The following is a 14,876-nucleotide window of genomic DNA, read 5'->3' as shown; positions in this document are numbered from 1 at the left end:
ATCAATATGTATTGTATTATATTTATTGAATTAGATTGTATACATACAGTATTGTATTGACAAACTGTTCTTCTAAAGTGATAGGGGTAGTCACGAGCTCCGATGGGCTAAATGAGCAGCAGGAAAAAGGAAAGCGAAGAAGAAATCTGTCATTTGTTGACGTATCAAAAGCCTCATGTAGACTGTCGTGCACATACATTTGTCAAAACAAGTTTACAACACGTGAAACGTGTGTGTGGAACGGTCATGGATATCGTGTTGTATCTGCTAGCCACTGCTATCCTCGCTGTGCTGCTGCTGTTTGCAGTGAAGTTGCGGAAAAGGACGCAGCAAGGTAAGCCGGAGCTAGCCGACGAGCTAACGTAGCCAAACTCAGCACGAGCTATACCTTCTACGTCCCCTAAACTGACGTCGGCGTGATTGTGTTTTACTCTGTATTTTAATCGGTCACACAACGACCTACGCCTAGTTTGGAAGCCATGTTAGCAGCAAAACAACGTCAACAGCATGTAGACCCAGTACTGAACTAAAATTACAGAGGCTCGTGTAGGTTATCGTGTCAACTTCATCATGGTACATAGACTGTGTCAAAGTCAAGGCCCGGGGGCCGAATGCGGCCCGCCACATCATTTTATTCGGCCCGCTCAAGCAAATCAAACTTGTGGAATTCCATGGTGCTTGTCATATGTACATCACAATAAAAGTCATTATTCTTGACTTCAGATTTGAAAACTGAGTTAATCATTATGTTGTTTTGTGTTCTGTATGTAATATGTGGAGGAGATGAAACATTATAATGGTTTCCCCAAATTCATAACGGCCCTCGAGAGAAAACTGTAACTACAATGTGGCCCGCAGAAAAACTTAGTTTGACACCCTCGTTTTTTTTTGCCCTACACTGAAGTATACCAAAGTAAAAATTGTAAAAAAAATAACTTGGAGCTACTTTTATGATATCAAAACACCTCACTTATTCATGTTTTTTTTCTTAACTGTAGGAGAAATAATTTGTTAAAAACAGAAATGTATTGCCTTTTATTGGCTGTGACCAGATAGACCTTGTTTACTATGAATCATTTTTGTTGCTATCAGCACAAATAATTCCCATTCAGCCCCCCCCCCCACATTGCACGTCTTTATTCACATTATAATTTTTTTATGCGACAACCTTGCAACAAAGTAGTGTTTATACCTTTGAGCATTTTATTTAACCTGTTTTCCTCAATGTATCTATTTTAGTTTGATTTAAATCTCTTTCACCATCATATGAGAACAATTAAGGTTATTATTATATTTTTTAAACTTATATCGTCATGTCTCAACCCGCACAGCTGATAGAGAACAGCATGAGGAAGCTGTTGCTCGAGTGGCGGGTGTCCGTCAACGAGCTGTCATGGAGGAGCGAGGAGCAGGCATGCCTCGGAGGAGGAGAAATCTTGCAGGGGCCTTGGCCAACAGAAGATCACAGAGAGAGGCATTGGAGCTTGGTAAACAGATATTTGAGCTCACTGGTTTGTTGTTGTAATTTAAACATTTTTCACTTAAAAGTATCCATTTTATTATCTGGGGAATCAGGGAAAATGTACACAAATGTTAATCAAATAAAAAGGGGGAAATGTTGATTTACAGAAGAAGAACGAGTGCAGCAGCAGCAGCAACAACAGGGGGAAGAAGATGACGATGAAACAGAGGAGCAGAGCTTCCAGCCAACTGCAAAAATTGGAGCCAAAAAGCAAAGAAAGCTCGAAGAGAAGCAGGCCAAGAAAGCCCAGCGAGAGGTAGGAGGCTGAAAACACCATTCACCTGTTAGTGTTTTTTTTTAACTGTGGAATGCATTCTGACCTACGTGCTGAAAAATGTTTCATTTACTGCATAGGTGTCAAAGTCAAGGCCCGGGGGCCAAATCTGGCCCGCCACATCATTTTATTCGGCCCGTGAAAGTAAAACAAGCATGTCAAGTTACATGATGCTTGCTAAATTTTGAACCAAAATTTCAAATTGTTCAATGTAAAAACCCCAATATGAGTCATTATTTTTTACTTCAAATTTGAAAACTAGTTATTCATTAATTTATTGTGCGGTTTGTATATAATATGTGGAGGGGTGTAAACATTTGGCTCCCCCAAATTTATAATGGCCCCGAGAGGAAACCCTAACTACAATGTGGCCCGTGGCAACAAATGACTTTGACACCCTTGGTTTATGGGATGGTGGGTTTTTCTGATGAAGATTGATAGTTAGATGGATATTTGTGAGGTAATGGCACATGTCAACAGAAAAACCCCAGCATTCGGCGTCAGTTGAACTTATTTGCTTTGTTTGTTCAGTTTAGCCTGGGTCGTTTCAGAGAGTCTTGGCCACATGTGTATATTTTTATGCTGCTTTGTATTTTTTCAGTAATTCACTGCCAGGTGTTTACAAAGCAGAGTTCCGCATACGGTCTGCCATTTTGTACAAAAATTGATTGACGTTTAGAGTTCCACTGAATTTGTTTTGTGTAGTGGGAAAGGAAAGGAAGCCTCATAAAGCATTGAAGCATACCAATTGCCACATGTTTTGGTCTCAATAAAAAATAAACACGAGCGGTACTCCAGAGAACTTTAGCGGATCAAGATTCTGGGACGGATCACAAATCAGCTCGTAAATTGGATTTTTTTTGTTTTTAATAACTCTACTTTCAGGCAGAGCTCGAAGAGCGTGAAGAAAGGAAGAGGATGCAGGAGCTGAGAGATGAGGAGAGACGACAGGAGGAGGAGAAAGAACGACTCCTGGAAAAGCAACAGGTTTTTTTGGGGGGGGGTTTAATTTCTACAAACGTCCTTTTCCCCTGACCCATCCGCACAAAGGGCGGGACGACAAAATTGGAACCGTTCATTGCTGGCTCTTTCGTCAGGAAGAGGATGAGCGTCGGGCCAAAGAGGAGAAGGAGAAACGAGAGGAGGAGGAGTACCTGCGACTCAAAGCTTCCTTTGTTGTCGAAGACCAAGGCGAGGAGGAGCAGCTCACCGAAGACCAGGTCGGGTCACTTCGGATATGACCTCAATATTTTGAAGGGCTCATTCAAATCATGAACAGGTGTGATTTTTGCTTTTGCCTTTCAGTCCCGCAACCTGCTCCAAGAATTCATTGATTACATCGAGGTGATGTTACATCCCGCCATATTTTTTTCCTATCCCCCTCCCCCTAAAAAAAAAGAGAAAAATGAACCCTGCCTTCTGTCTCCACCAGAGCACAAAAGTTGTTCAACTGGAGGACTTGGCCTCTCATTTTGGTATGAGAACCAAAGACGCCATTGCTAGACTGCAGGACTTGCTAGCCGATGGCTCCCTCACAGGTTCGTGTCAAACGCGTCATTTTCGCTCACGTTGACACGTTAGCTTTGAAAAATTTGTATAGCTAAAATGAGCTACATCACGAATAAATTACCTAATTTTCTGGTATATAAGGCGCACCCAAAAGCCTTGATTTTCTTGAAAAGATCTTCTTTTGCTTTCGGCTTTTCCCTTCAAGGGGTCGCCACAGCAAATCAGTGTCCTCCATCTTTAGAGGTTTGATCCGCATGGTTGTTTTGGCCAAGCTTTTACATCGGATGCCCTTCCTGACACAACCCTCTGTATTTATCCGGGCTTGGGACCGGCACAAGAAGACTTACGTGCCTTTGTGGCTACAGAACAAGCAACTCAGTTAAATATGAATAAAAATAAAAAATCTAAGTCGAAGAGAATCATTTGCTTTAACGGGGAAAACCACACTGTGTTCGGCTATTTTCATCAAGCTGTTACACTTAAAGGACAACCGACGTATCCGGACAAGTTGTGTCCATAATTTGTAAAATGGCTTCAAAATGACTTCTACTGCGCGTATTTTAATAAGATTCCACCGCATATAGCTATATTTTACGTTTTAAGACTCGCACTGAATATTCAGGAAGTATTGTTTTTGAGTTGGTGACGAGTCCTGTGCGTGATGTCACTAAAGGAAAGCCCCTGACCGAAAAAAAAAGACGCATTATAGCGGTCATGTATGCTAACATGCAAACATGTATGCTTTGCTCTTCAGAACTATTTGAATCATATTCATAACTGGATGAAAGCATATTCTCCGAATCTGAAGCTATTGTTTTGATTCTCCAGCAATGCAAGACGTCTTGGCGTGACGTCACAAACTGGGGGCGGGACTTTCTGAAAATGCCCAATTCGCAGCTCAATTTTTTTGTAATTTTTATTGGTGTTTTGCATTTCATTAAAAATATCATACTGCGTGTTTTGGGTATTTTAGATGCTATAAAACTTTTTCTGATGTCAATTAAGAAACAAAAAAGTGACGTCGGTTGTCCTTTAAGTCGCAACGGGTCTCGCAACTACTGTCAACAGCCACCGACTCCATTTTCCCTCTGTAGAAGAAGAAATGCATGCTGGGATACATAAAACGGTTCCATTTTGGTAATCTCTTAAAAGGACTTCGTCAGGTGGAAATTTTTCTCAATTCCGCTTTGATTTTCCATTTTTGGCACAATTAGAAATGGCTAATTTGGCGTTTTTTTTTTTTGCTTGTTTTTGTATATAGTGTCTCCCAAAAAAATTCTTAATTTCAGAAAAAAATAAGGCCAAAATATTGATAAAATGGCGTTTCATTTTGGTAATCTCTTAAAATTATATTGGCAGGTCGAAATTTTTCTCGATTCCGTCATTTTCCATTTTTTGGCACAACAATTAGAAATAGAAAATTTGCTGTATTTACCTTATTTTTGTATTTAGTGTCTTGTTCGTTTAATATTTGTTTATTTCAGAAATTTTTTAAGGCCAAAATATATATAAAATGGCGTTTCATTTCAGTTATCTCTTAAATTACTTCGCCATTTGGATTTTTTTCTCAATTTCGCCATAACTTTCCATTTTTGGCACAACAATTAGAAATCCAAAACTGTTTTTTTTTCTGTTTGTTTTTGTATTTACTGTCTCCCAAAACTATTTTATTTCTGAAATATTTAAGACCAAAATATTCTATGAAAAACCCTAAGGAAAATAAAAGAAAATTTGGTCATCTCTGAAAATTGTATTTATCATTGTGTTGTGATCAAGTCTGATCAAACCTTGGAATATTTTTGAGCTCCTAAAAATGCATAATAAAGTTTTAAAATACAGTGATACCTTGGCTTGCGAACTTAATTGGTTCCCATACAGAGTGTGTAAGGTGAAAAGTGTGTATCCCAAAAATTAATTTCCCATAGCAAACCATTAAAATGAGAATAATCCGTTCCCAGGTCCCCATAAAACATAATTTTCTACATTCTAATTTTCTAAGCCTTAAAACTACACAAAATATACCTTATTTTATGTATAATAAATGTGCTATGGCATTATAATTAAAGAAATAAACTGTACTGTATAATACTCATTTTATTTTACCTTTGTGATGGTTGTTGATGGCTTGATGGAATGGAGTGGCCGGTTTCATTAGCATTAAACACTTGATGAGGAACGTAACCTTCTTCTTTCACCATCTTGAGGAATGATCCCTTGATGGTGCTTCCTGTGAGATAATTTTATCTAGTTCCTCATGAATTGTGTTCTGATCAGCTGGGTTGATAGTTTTTTGCATCAAGTGTACAGATGGCTTGTGCGGGTTGTTTGTGGAGTCTGATCGATGGGATATTTTAACCTTGCAGTCTACACTCTACCTTTGAACTATCAAAGTTGAAACTCTCTCACTGTCGTCTGCCTGTCTCTTTAATGTTTAACCCCCCCCCCCCCCCTCACTGATGCGTTCTTGACCAATCATGTGGCTTTAACCCAAGACTGGGGGCGGGGAATAGAGGACAAAAACAGTCGGCTGCCATTTTGTTGTGAGAAGAACGGGCTCGTTCGCGAACGACACATCACTCATTGAGGCAGCTCCGTGTATGAAAAAAAGTTTGTATGCCAGGGTAAAATTTTCATAAATTTAACGTTCCTAAACAGAAAACTTCGTAAGCCAAGGGGTTCGTAAACCGAGGTATCACTGTACACTATTGATTGAAGGTGCGCTTTATAGAGCGGGAAATACGGTCGATATTTTTTCAGTCGGTTGGATCATTTTTTTCTATTTTTGTATTTAAGCGGATTCAGATTCGTGGTAAATCAAGCAACTGATCAATGATTGACAGTTTTTGACAGTATCCCCATTACATTATCTCTCTTCCATTTTTTTCTTTTTCCAGGTGTCATTGATGACAGGGGCAAGTTTATCTCCATCACTCAGGCCGAAATGGACGCGGTGGCTCAGTTCATCAAACAAAGAGGTCGAATTTCCATCACGGATTTAGCGCAGGCCAGTAATTCTTTGATCAATTTGAAACCAGAGAACCGCAACGCCGCCTGATGGGCGCCGTTGTAAATCGCCGGTGGATAGCCATCGACGGTCATCTCACATCTTTTTGCAGGATTTTATGAACTCAATCGCAGTTGTGTGAGATCACCAGTGGAATTTTTCAGGATATCTTTTTATAAATAATATATCTTTATTGAGGTGATCTGCGCGAATGACAAAGAGAGCAATGACATTGCTATGCTAAAAAAAAAAAATAATAGTAATGTGTGATCAATTAAACAGTTTTCGTTCTCTAATTCCAAATTCCCATTCATTCATTCACTGACAATTTTTCATACGCTCGCTTTCATCCCGTCTGTAATTTCCGATGCTCCTTTCGTTAGCGTCCACGTGGAAGTGGCTCCCCGATCCTGAAAGCATGAGATCGTGTCAGTTTCACGTTCCGCAAAGCACGACCGCAAATTACTTGGATGCTCACTTTTATAAGCACACCGAGAGGTGCCAGGTTCTTTCGCAGTTGATCACTTGCTTGTAGAAGCGGAATTCGGTCCGAATAAAGTCCTTCTTGGAGCTTTCCGGGAGTTGTTGTTGATTGGCGGGTGAGAGCGAACGCTCTGACTTGGCTTCGGAACTGAGTCAGCTGCTCAACAACAGCCGGGAGGTTTCCCGACTGGTTTGTTGACTCCGCCTCCTCCGTACAAAGAACAAAACAAAAAAAACATTTGCGGTCTGAACGTAATCTTAAAGGACAACCGACGTCTCCGGACAAGTTGTGTCAATAATTTGTAAAATAGCTTCAAATGACTTCTACAAAGATTCCACCGCATATAGCTATATTTTACGTTTTAAGACTCGCGCTGAATATTCAGGAAGTCTTGTTTTTGAGTTGGTGACGAGTCCGTACGTGACGTCATGAAAGGACCCCCCCCCCTTGACCGACAAAAAGACACATTGTAGCAGTCCTTCATCACGTCAATGTATTTTGCTGTACTGTTTGTCTGAAAACCTAGATTTTTCACCCAAAAGCCGCCAGAAGAGGGCGTCCAAGCTCCATGGAAGGAATTTATCAGCCTGTGGAAACGGGCTGATTTATTCCTCACAGGAGCTGGTCGCCATTTTTGGGTGCGACATTCCCCCCCGCCCGTTTGCCTCAAAATGACACGGAAAAAATTCTTTAATCGATTGCAAACTTGTATGCTTTCCGCTTCAGAACTATTTGAATCATATTCATAACTGGATGTGTAACAAGAAAGCATATTCTCCGAATCTAAAGCCATTGTTTTGATTTTTCAGCAATGCAAGTCTGCATGTCTTGGCGTGACGTCACGAACTGGGGGCGGGACTTTCTGAAAATGGCCAAAAAATATAACAATATGCGGTGGAATCTTTGTAAAATACGCTCAGTAGAAGTCATTTGAAGTGATTTTACAAATTATGGACACAACTTGTCCGGAGACGTCGGTTGTTGTTTAAGGTATTTAGCTCCTGTTTCTACGTGGCCATGTTGTTAGTTGAAGCAGTGAATGTCAGACAGCAGACGCCCAGTTTGACAATCATTCACTTCTGGCTTTACGTGAAATACCGTATTTTCCACACTAAGAGGCGCACTGGATTACGAGGGCCACCTTCAAAGGATGGCCTATTCTGTATTTTTTTTCTTATACAGTATTGGACGCACTGGATTATAAAACGCAATCTACTGTGCATCCACTAGATAGAGCTATGCTTCTTCCGTTCACTCAAGAGCAATTACTTCATTGAAACAATGAAAATTGAAAATCATGCATCAAAACATAGTCAGGAGAGAAAATCCCAAGAAATTCTATAACCTCTCTTAGAAAATGTGTTATGATTTCCTTGCATCATTTTCTGTCTATGCATTATTTTCTATTTTTGTCATTTCGTTGAAGTCATTGTTAATTTACGTTTTTCCGAGGTGGTCTTGAACGCCTCTCGAGTCGAACTAAAGAAGAAATGCCAAGTTGTTTTTTTTTATTTCTTGAGCTGGTGAAAACTATGAATAAAGCGTGCGTTTTAATTAACAACAACACAGCTCTCCTTTTTTCTGAGCTGTAAAAAAAAACACTTTTTTAATAAAGCGGTTCATCGAACCAATAGCAAGTTATAACGTCAGCATGTCTCCAGCGAGGAACCATTTTGGGGTTCTACACATTACCATAATGACCATCCATACACAAGGTGTACTGTAAGCTTTTAAGAAAATGGAATTTATCAGTGCGCCTTTTAGTGCAGAAAATACGGTCATTGAATTGTGGACGTTCCATGTGCATTCTGACCTTGTCATATAATGACTCAATACCAAACACGTCCAAGATGTCTCTTAGATAGGCCGCCATGGCTCCAAACACTGCTGGACTTCTGCTTGTTCCTGCGTTCTAGTCCAACACAGTCACGCAAATAAGCCGATGGCCCGAACATCAGCGCATTTTTAACTGCGAAGGCATGAAGCGTTGGGGAGCTTGTTACCGCGGAAACGGGCTGCAGCTGGCAGTTTCCCTGGTACACCAAATCCATGATGGCATTCATGGCTCTCGGGGTATCGAAGTCATCGGCCAGAGCCGTCATCACATTTGCTTTTGTCTGAGCCAATCTGGCGATGAGTAATGGGGAGAGGGCGAATCATGTCACGGCATTCATGAGCACTTTGGGGTTAAAAAGTTCTTCCGTAAAGTAAAAATAACTACAAGTGGGGGGAATCAAACCTCTCCCAGAGGAGCCCGTCTTGCACCGGCAAACACTGCAGCTGACCCTTAACGTAGGCCTGAGCATCATTGTAGAATGTGGAGATGCTTGCCAGGGAGCCCCGAGCCTCCGACATGCTGCTGTCGCTGTAATCGATAGCTGCAAACGCCACAGGTCAATCATTTAGCACCCAATTCACAATTGGAAAGCATTAATCCTACAGCAATCCCCTGTATCGTTGCAAAACTAAAATTCAAGGATGAAAGTCCTCTGGATTTTTATGGGATTCTTCAAATTTTCATTAAAAGTCCTCTGGAAAATTGAGGGAAAATGTTACCGTATTAGCCCGAATATAATAATAATAATAATACATTTAATTTCAAGCGCCTTTCAAAACACCCAAGGACACTTTACAATAAAAACAAAGCACACAACAATAAAACCATAAGTAAAATGATAAATACAGTAAAGTCTCGTTATATCGATATTCAAGGGAGTCCGAAAAAATATCGATATAACCGGGACTATCGATATATCCGACCCTGTTTGCATGTAATTTTCTCCGTGCGTGCATAGAAATAGTATCGATATAACCGGGACTATCGATATATCCGATATCGATATAACGAGACTTTACTGTAATAAAATAGCAGATTAAACTAGACATTGGGGAGTTGGTTGTTTTGCTTTTAGCGATACCGCTCAAGCGAATCGTGCCTTAGCGTTCACTAGTTTACCAAAAATGGATAACTGGATTTTTTTATAAAACCATCCCTACCTGATCTGTATTTGGTCAGAAGGCAGAACATACGAAACTCGTTGGCGGAGTGAGACTGCAGGAAGTCCTGATGAGGCGTCGAAGGGAAAAAAAAAAAAAAAAAAAACTTCAAGGACAACCAACGTCGTGTTTTTCAGTTGGTGACGAGTCCGTACGTGACGTCACTAAAGGACTGCCCTTTGACCGTAAAATACACACATTGTAGCGGTCCTTCCATCACGTCAATGTGATGGAAGGACTGCTACAATGTGTCTTTTTTTCGGTAGGGGGCGTTCCTTTAGTGACGTCACGTACGGACTGTCACCAACTCAAAAACAAGACTTCGTGAATATTCAGCGTGAGTCTTAAAACGTAAAATATAGCTATATGCGGTGGAATCTTTGTAAAATACGCTCAGTAGAAGTCATTTGAAGCCATTTTACAAATTATGGACACAACTTGTCCGGAGACGTCGGTTGTCCTTTAAGTCCAAAGTTGTTTTTTTGGGATTGTGACAATATTTCTCACGACGTTAGAGGGAACTTCCAATTCTTGCTGTTGAACGCTTACCTACCTTAATTGTGATGTAGTTCTTCAAGGATTTGGACATTTTCTCTGTGCTGCCTTTGAGGTGTAAATGTCCTAAAGACGCAAATTAGAAAATGATTTTTTGGGTGGCGTTTCATATTTAGCATTTTGCCAAAATCTCGCTCCAGTCTTTTGTTTGCATTCGGTTCACAGCCAACCTGAGTGGAGAAAGTAGTTGGCCCATTGCTCGCATCGATGATAGGCTTCGCTCTGCGCCACCTCGTTTTCATGGTGAGGGAAGGCCAGATCCACGCCGCCAGAGTGGATGTCCAGCTGACTCCCAAAGACGGAGCTGAACCCATCGCAGAGGCCAAGTTAACGTATCACAGAGGCAACAAAATGTGCAGAGCGGCGTCACGGCCACAAACCTTGCGACGGTGGAACACTCGATATGCCAACCCGGCCTTCCGGGACCCCAAGGAGATTCCCAGTGAGGTTCTTGAGGTTTGGATCGCTTCCACAGAGCGAAATCCCGAGTATCTTTTTTACTGGCGCTACCTGAAAAAAAAAAATCGAACACAATCCAACGATGGAGGAGAAAGCAAAACGGCACATCTGCTATTTTATTGTATTTTTTTCATCCTTATTCAAATTTAGCAGGTTTGCGCATATTTATTTATACTTTTCAGCGACTGAATATTCTATGATGTCAGTGACAAGAACAATTTGGTGAATGTAGTGTGACTTGGCCAGTCTAAAATTGCCAGCTGCTGAAATTCAAAAATCCTGTCTGAAAATTAAAAAAAAAACATTTCTGTTGTTATTAATATTTTTTTTTGTCAACATTATCACATACATCCACAACACATGGTGAATAAATAGTAGTGATGGGAAGACGAAGCTTCATGAGGCGCTTGTGATGTTTTTTTAATCCTCCAGATGGTGCTCTACAACCAACATCACTTTTTTGCTTCCTAATTGACATCATAAAAACGTTTTATAGCATCTAAAATCCCCAAAACACGAAGTATGATATTTTTAATCAAATGCAAAACACCAATAAAAATGACAAAGTGTGCTGAAACTGCAAAAAATTGAAACCGGAAGTGGCCAGTTTCAGATGGTCCCGCCCACTTGATCGTGGTGTCACCCCAAGACGTCTTGCCTTGTTCGAGAATCAAAACAATGGCTTCAGATTCGGATAATATGCTTTCTTGTTACTCATCCAGTTATGAATATGATTCAAATAGTTCTGAAGAGGAAAGCATACATGTTTGCAATCGATTAAATAATTCATTCCGTGCCATTTTGAGGTATCTGGGGGCGGGAAATGTAGCACCAAAAAGAGGCAGAAGATGGCGAAAGGGGCTGATTAATTCCTTACGCGGAGCTTTGTCGCCATCTTCTGCCTCTTTTTGGTGCTACACAAAGTTTTCAGACCAAACAAAGTACAGCAAAATGCATTGACGTGATGGCTACAATATGTCCTTTTTTCGGTCAGGGGCGTTCCTTCGGTGACGTGACGTGAGGACTAGTCACCAACTCAAAAACAAGACTTCCTGAATATTCAGTGCGAGTCTTAAAACGTAAAATATACCTATATGCGATGGAATCTTTGTAAAATACGCTCAGTAGATGTCATTTGAAGCAATTTTACAAATTATGGACACAATTTGTCCAGAGGCGTCGATTGTCCTTTAAAGATGAAGGTTAGTGCAAAGGAAATGCATTTTCAATTCACTGCATCTTTTAACCAGAAGAGCCATCCAGAGAAGCCAAAAACACAAGTGCTTCATGAAGCTTTACTTGCCATCACTAATAAATAGCTAGTTTTGAAATCACAAGCCAGTAATAAAAAAAAACATTTCAGTTATTGGTATATTTTTTGGTCAACATTATTAGATACATCCACAACACCTGATGAATAAATAGTAGTGATGGCAAAACGAAGCTTCATGAATCACTCATGATAGTTTTTGACTATTGCAAATGGTGCTCTTGATTTAAATACGAAGGTGAGTGTAAAATAAATGTATTTTCAATCCACTGCATCTTTAAACCAAGAGTGCTAGCTAGAGGAGAAAAAAATCACAAGTGCTTCATGAAACTTTACTTACCCATCACTAATAAATAGCTAGTTTTGAAATCATGAGCTAGTAATTGAAAAAAAACTGGTTTGCTTGACTACTTTTCAATTGAAAACAACAAAATGCTTGCAATATTTTAACATGATTAAACGTAAGTCCAATTTGCAATTTGGGGTATTTTAACGAAAACCCATGTTGCCGCATTTTACCCTGGTGGGCCATAGAAAATGAATTGCTGGGCCCAATCTAGCACACGGGCCTCGAGTTTAATGCTGAACTCTTCACTCCAACTAATTTTGTTTATTTATTCATGTCTTTTACAGCACAAGTACTTTGGACGTGTGACAAATTAAAGAGAAATTTTTCATCAGTTAGCATTGTTGCTCCTAGAGATTAGCTTTCATTTTTGGAAATTTCTTTACCAGCTCCATCTTGAGAATCTCCAGCCATCCCAAACTTGCCATATCGATTCCCAATGGATTGGATATCAAAATACACGTCACCTGCAAGGTAAACAAATTTGTGGATTTTAATGATTTGGTAACAGACGATCCGGCAACATCGTGCTTAGCGTCCGAAACGCTCACCTTCTTTCGTGGTGTAGGCATTCCCGTTCTCGATGATCCTTTGAATGAAAGCCACAATTTGCTGAATGTTTTCAGTGACTCTTAAATACACCACAGGAGGAATCACCTAGATTTTTTAAAACCCAAATTAATACTTTCAAAAATCGGATATTTTCTTATACATTTTTTAATCTGTTGGAATTATTTTCTATTTTGGCCTTGCCAAAACAGTCTCGCACACACACCTTCAATGATATCATATCCTTCTTAAATTCTTCTTCATACATTCTGGCTATGATTATGGGTGAGACGTTCTCCTAGGAAAAGACAAAAAAAATGATCTCGGACTGAAAACAGCCGTCGTCGTAGCGACGGCCGTCTCACCTGCCAACCTCTTTGAATGATTTTGTCATCAATGTCCGTTATGACCATGGCGTGGATGACCGTGATACCAAACAATCTGGACAAGATCCTCTGTAGCATATCAAACCTGACATACGAACTTGAGGGGAAGAGAGGGTGCGACCTTTATTACATGGAAAACTGATACAATTGATTGTTCGCATTCATTGTTACCATGCATGACCCAAATGGGCGTGGTCGTACACAGTCGGCCCACAGCTGTACCTGATGCACAAACACAAGCAAGGGGGGCGATTGTGGGATCTCAGTCGGACATTGATATAAATAAACACATTGAGGTCCTCAGTTTACCACGGAATAACACGGAATTTTAAATTGGAACAAGTCAGTTTTCCAATCTGTGCTCGGCCGCTGAGAACTGGGGTTCTAATATCCATCCATCGTTATTTGAACGGCTCTATCCTCACCAGGGTGGTGGGCGAGACTCTCATATACATTATAGGAAACAATGTTTGGATTTTTTTAAGCCGCATTCATATTAAAAATACCCTGAGCATTGTTATCAAATGGTGAGTAATTTTACTTTACTTGAATGTTAATGTGCCAATGAGCATTTTATTGAGTGAGGCGCTTATAAATTAAATGTATAATAATAATAATAATTATTATTATTATTATTATTACGTTATTATTATTATTATTACGCACAAATTATCTTCACCAGCTGTATTTTGGGCGGCAGGCAGGGTACGTAAACCCTAAATCAGTTTGGGGTTTTTCATGTCGAATACTTATCATTTTACCTTTATAGTTGTGTTTGAATTTTTTTTATTACTTTGAATGAAGTTTATTTTTTTACGAAAAACGTTGAACGCAACAAATACAAACCATTTCAATAGGTACGTCGGTAATATGGTGTACGATTGCCACATGTTCTTTCACTCTTTGGAAGGGTAAAAACCACGCACGTCGGCGCCGTCGTAAAGCGAGGACTTATATCATTTAAACGTGCAGTACCAAGTAGCGATTCCATCTCGAGCAAGAATCAGAGGTTCTTTCTGTTTGGTGAGGCTGTTGAAAGTCTTCAACCCGGTGTCAAATCCTGTGGGAGTGACCCATTTCTTGTCGTTTCCGCTGCACGATCCACGAATTTTTGCTCTTGCGCGGAATCCTTTGGTTCTCCGTAGAAATGACTTGACTGTGTTTCTCCACATGCTGTGACCTCAGAAATAGACAAAACAGCGCTACAGTATTAGCAGCTAATGTAGCGGACACGACGTGACGCATAAGCGATACAAATGGTACATAAACAACAAAAGAATCGATGAAAATGAAATACACACGTTTAGAGAATCACCGAGACTATCACATCGACTTTATCAGGCTGCTCGAGTCATCTTTGATTAGCTACCGTCTTGACCACCACATTGTATGTTGACATGGCCACCATATTGGATGTGGAAAAATAACTCATTCATTTGCTAATGAAAATGTGCTGTGTTTAAGTAGAGCTCCAGATACTGTGGATCCTATGATGTAATATATATATATATATATATATAT

The 14,876-nt window shown here is 40.0% G+C and overlaps 2 protein-coding genes across 5 annotated transcripts; one reads left to right on the top strand and one right to left on the bottom strand.

The window, feature by feature from the left end:
• The first annotated feature begins 133 nt into the window (after positions 1–133).
• ddrgk1 (DDRGK domain containing 1) lies at positions 134–6,605 on the top strand. The gene is made up of 8 exons (XM_089008770.1): positions 134–334; positions 1,332–1,487; positions 1,630–1,778; positions 2,682–2,783; positions 2,894–3,016; positions 3,102–3,140; positions 3,229–3,334; positions 6,200–6,605. Exons 1-8 carry the CDS (start codon positions 247–249, stop codon positions 6,358–6,360), a joined length of 924 nt encoding a protein of 307 aa, XP_088864896.1. The 5' UTR covers positions 134–246; the 3' UTR covers positions 6,361–6,605.
• Positions 6,579–14,766, bottom strand: cars2 (cysteinyl-tRNA synthetase 2, mitochondrial). Of its 4 annotated transcripts, none has more exons than XM_089008759.1 (15): positions 14,331–14,750; positions 13,527–13,577; positions 13,335–13,452; positions 13,196–13,267; positions 12,972–13,077; positions 12,807–12,887; positions 10,726–10,855; positions 10,516–10,649; positions 10,344–10,411; positions 9,791–9,857; positions 9,033–9,171; positions 8,797–8,920; positions 8,607–8,705; positions 6,788–7,000; positions 6,579–6,719 (listed from the first exon to the last, which is right to left on the bottom strand). In XM_089008759.1, exons 1-15 carry the CDS (start codon positions 14,525–14,527, stop codon positions 6,642–6,644), a joined length of 1,677 nt encoding a protein of 558 aa, XP_088864885.1. In that variant the 5' UTR covers positions 14,528–14,750; the 3' UTR covers positions 6,579–6,641. The 4 variants fall into 4 exon arrangements, with proteins under 4 accessions (XP_088864885.1, XP_088864870.1, XP_088864861.1 ...); XM_089008744.1 differs by having other exon boundaries at positions 6,645–7,000; positions 14,331–14,528; positions 14,657–14,766; XM_089008735.1 differs by having other exon boundaries at positions 6,645–7,000; positions 14,331–14,751.
• Positions 14,767–14,876: the final 110 nt, after the last annotated feature.

Source organism: Hippocampus bargibanti, linkage group LG01 (assembly GCF_051943395.1).
Source record: "Hippocampus bargibanti isolate YZ-2025 linkage group LG01, ASM5194339v1, whole genome shotgun sequence".
NCBI lineage: Eukaryota > Metazoa > Chordata > Actinopteri > Syngnathiformes > Syngnathidae > Hippocampus > Hippocampus bargibanti.
Note: the sequence above shows the minus strand (reverse complement) of the source record. Positions and strands in the feature narration are given on the sequence as shown.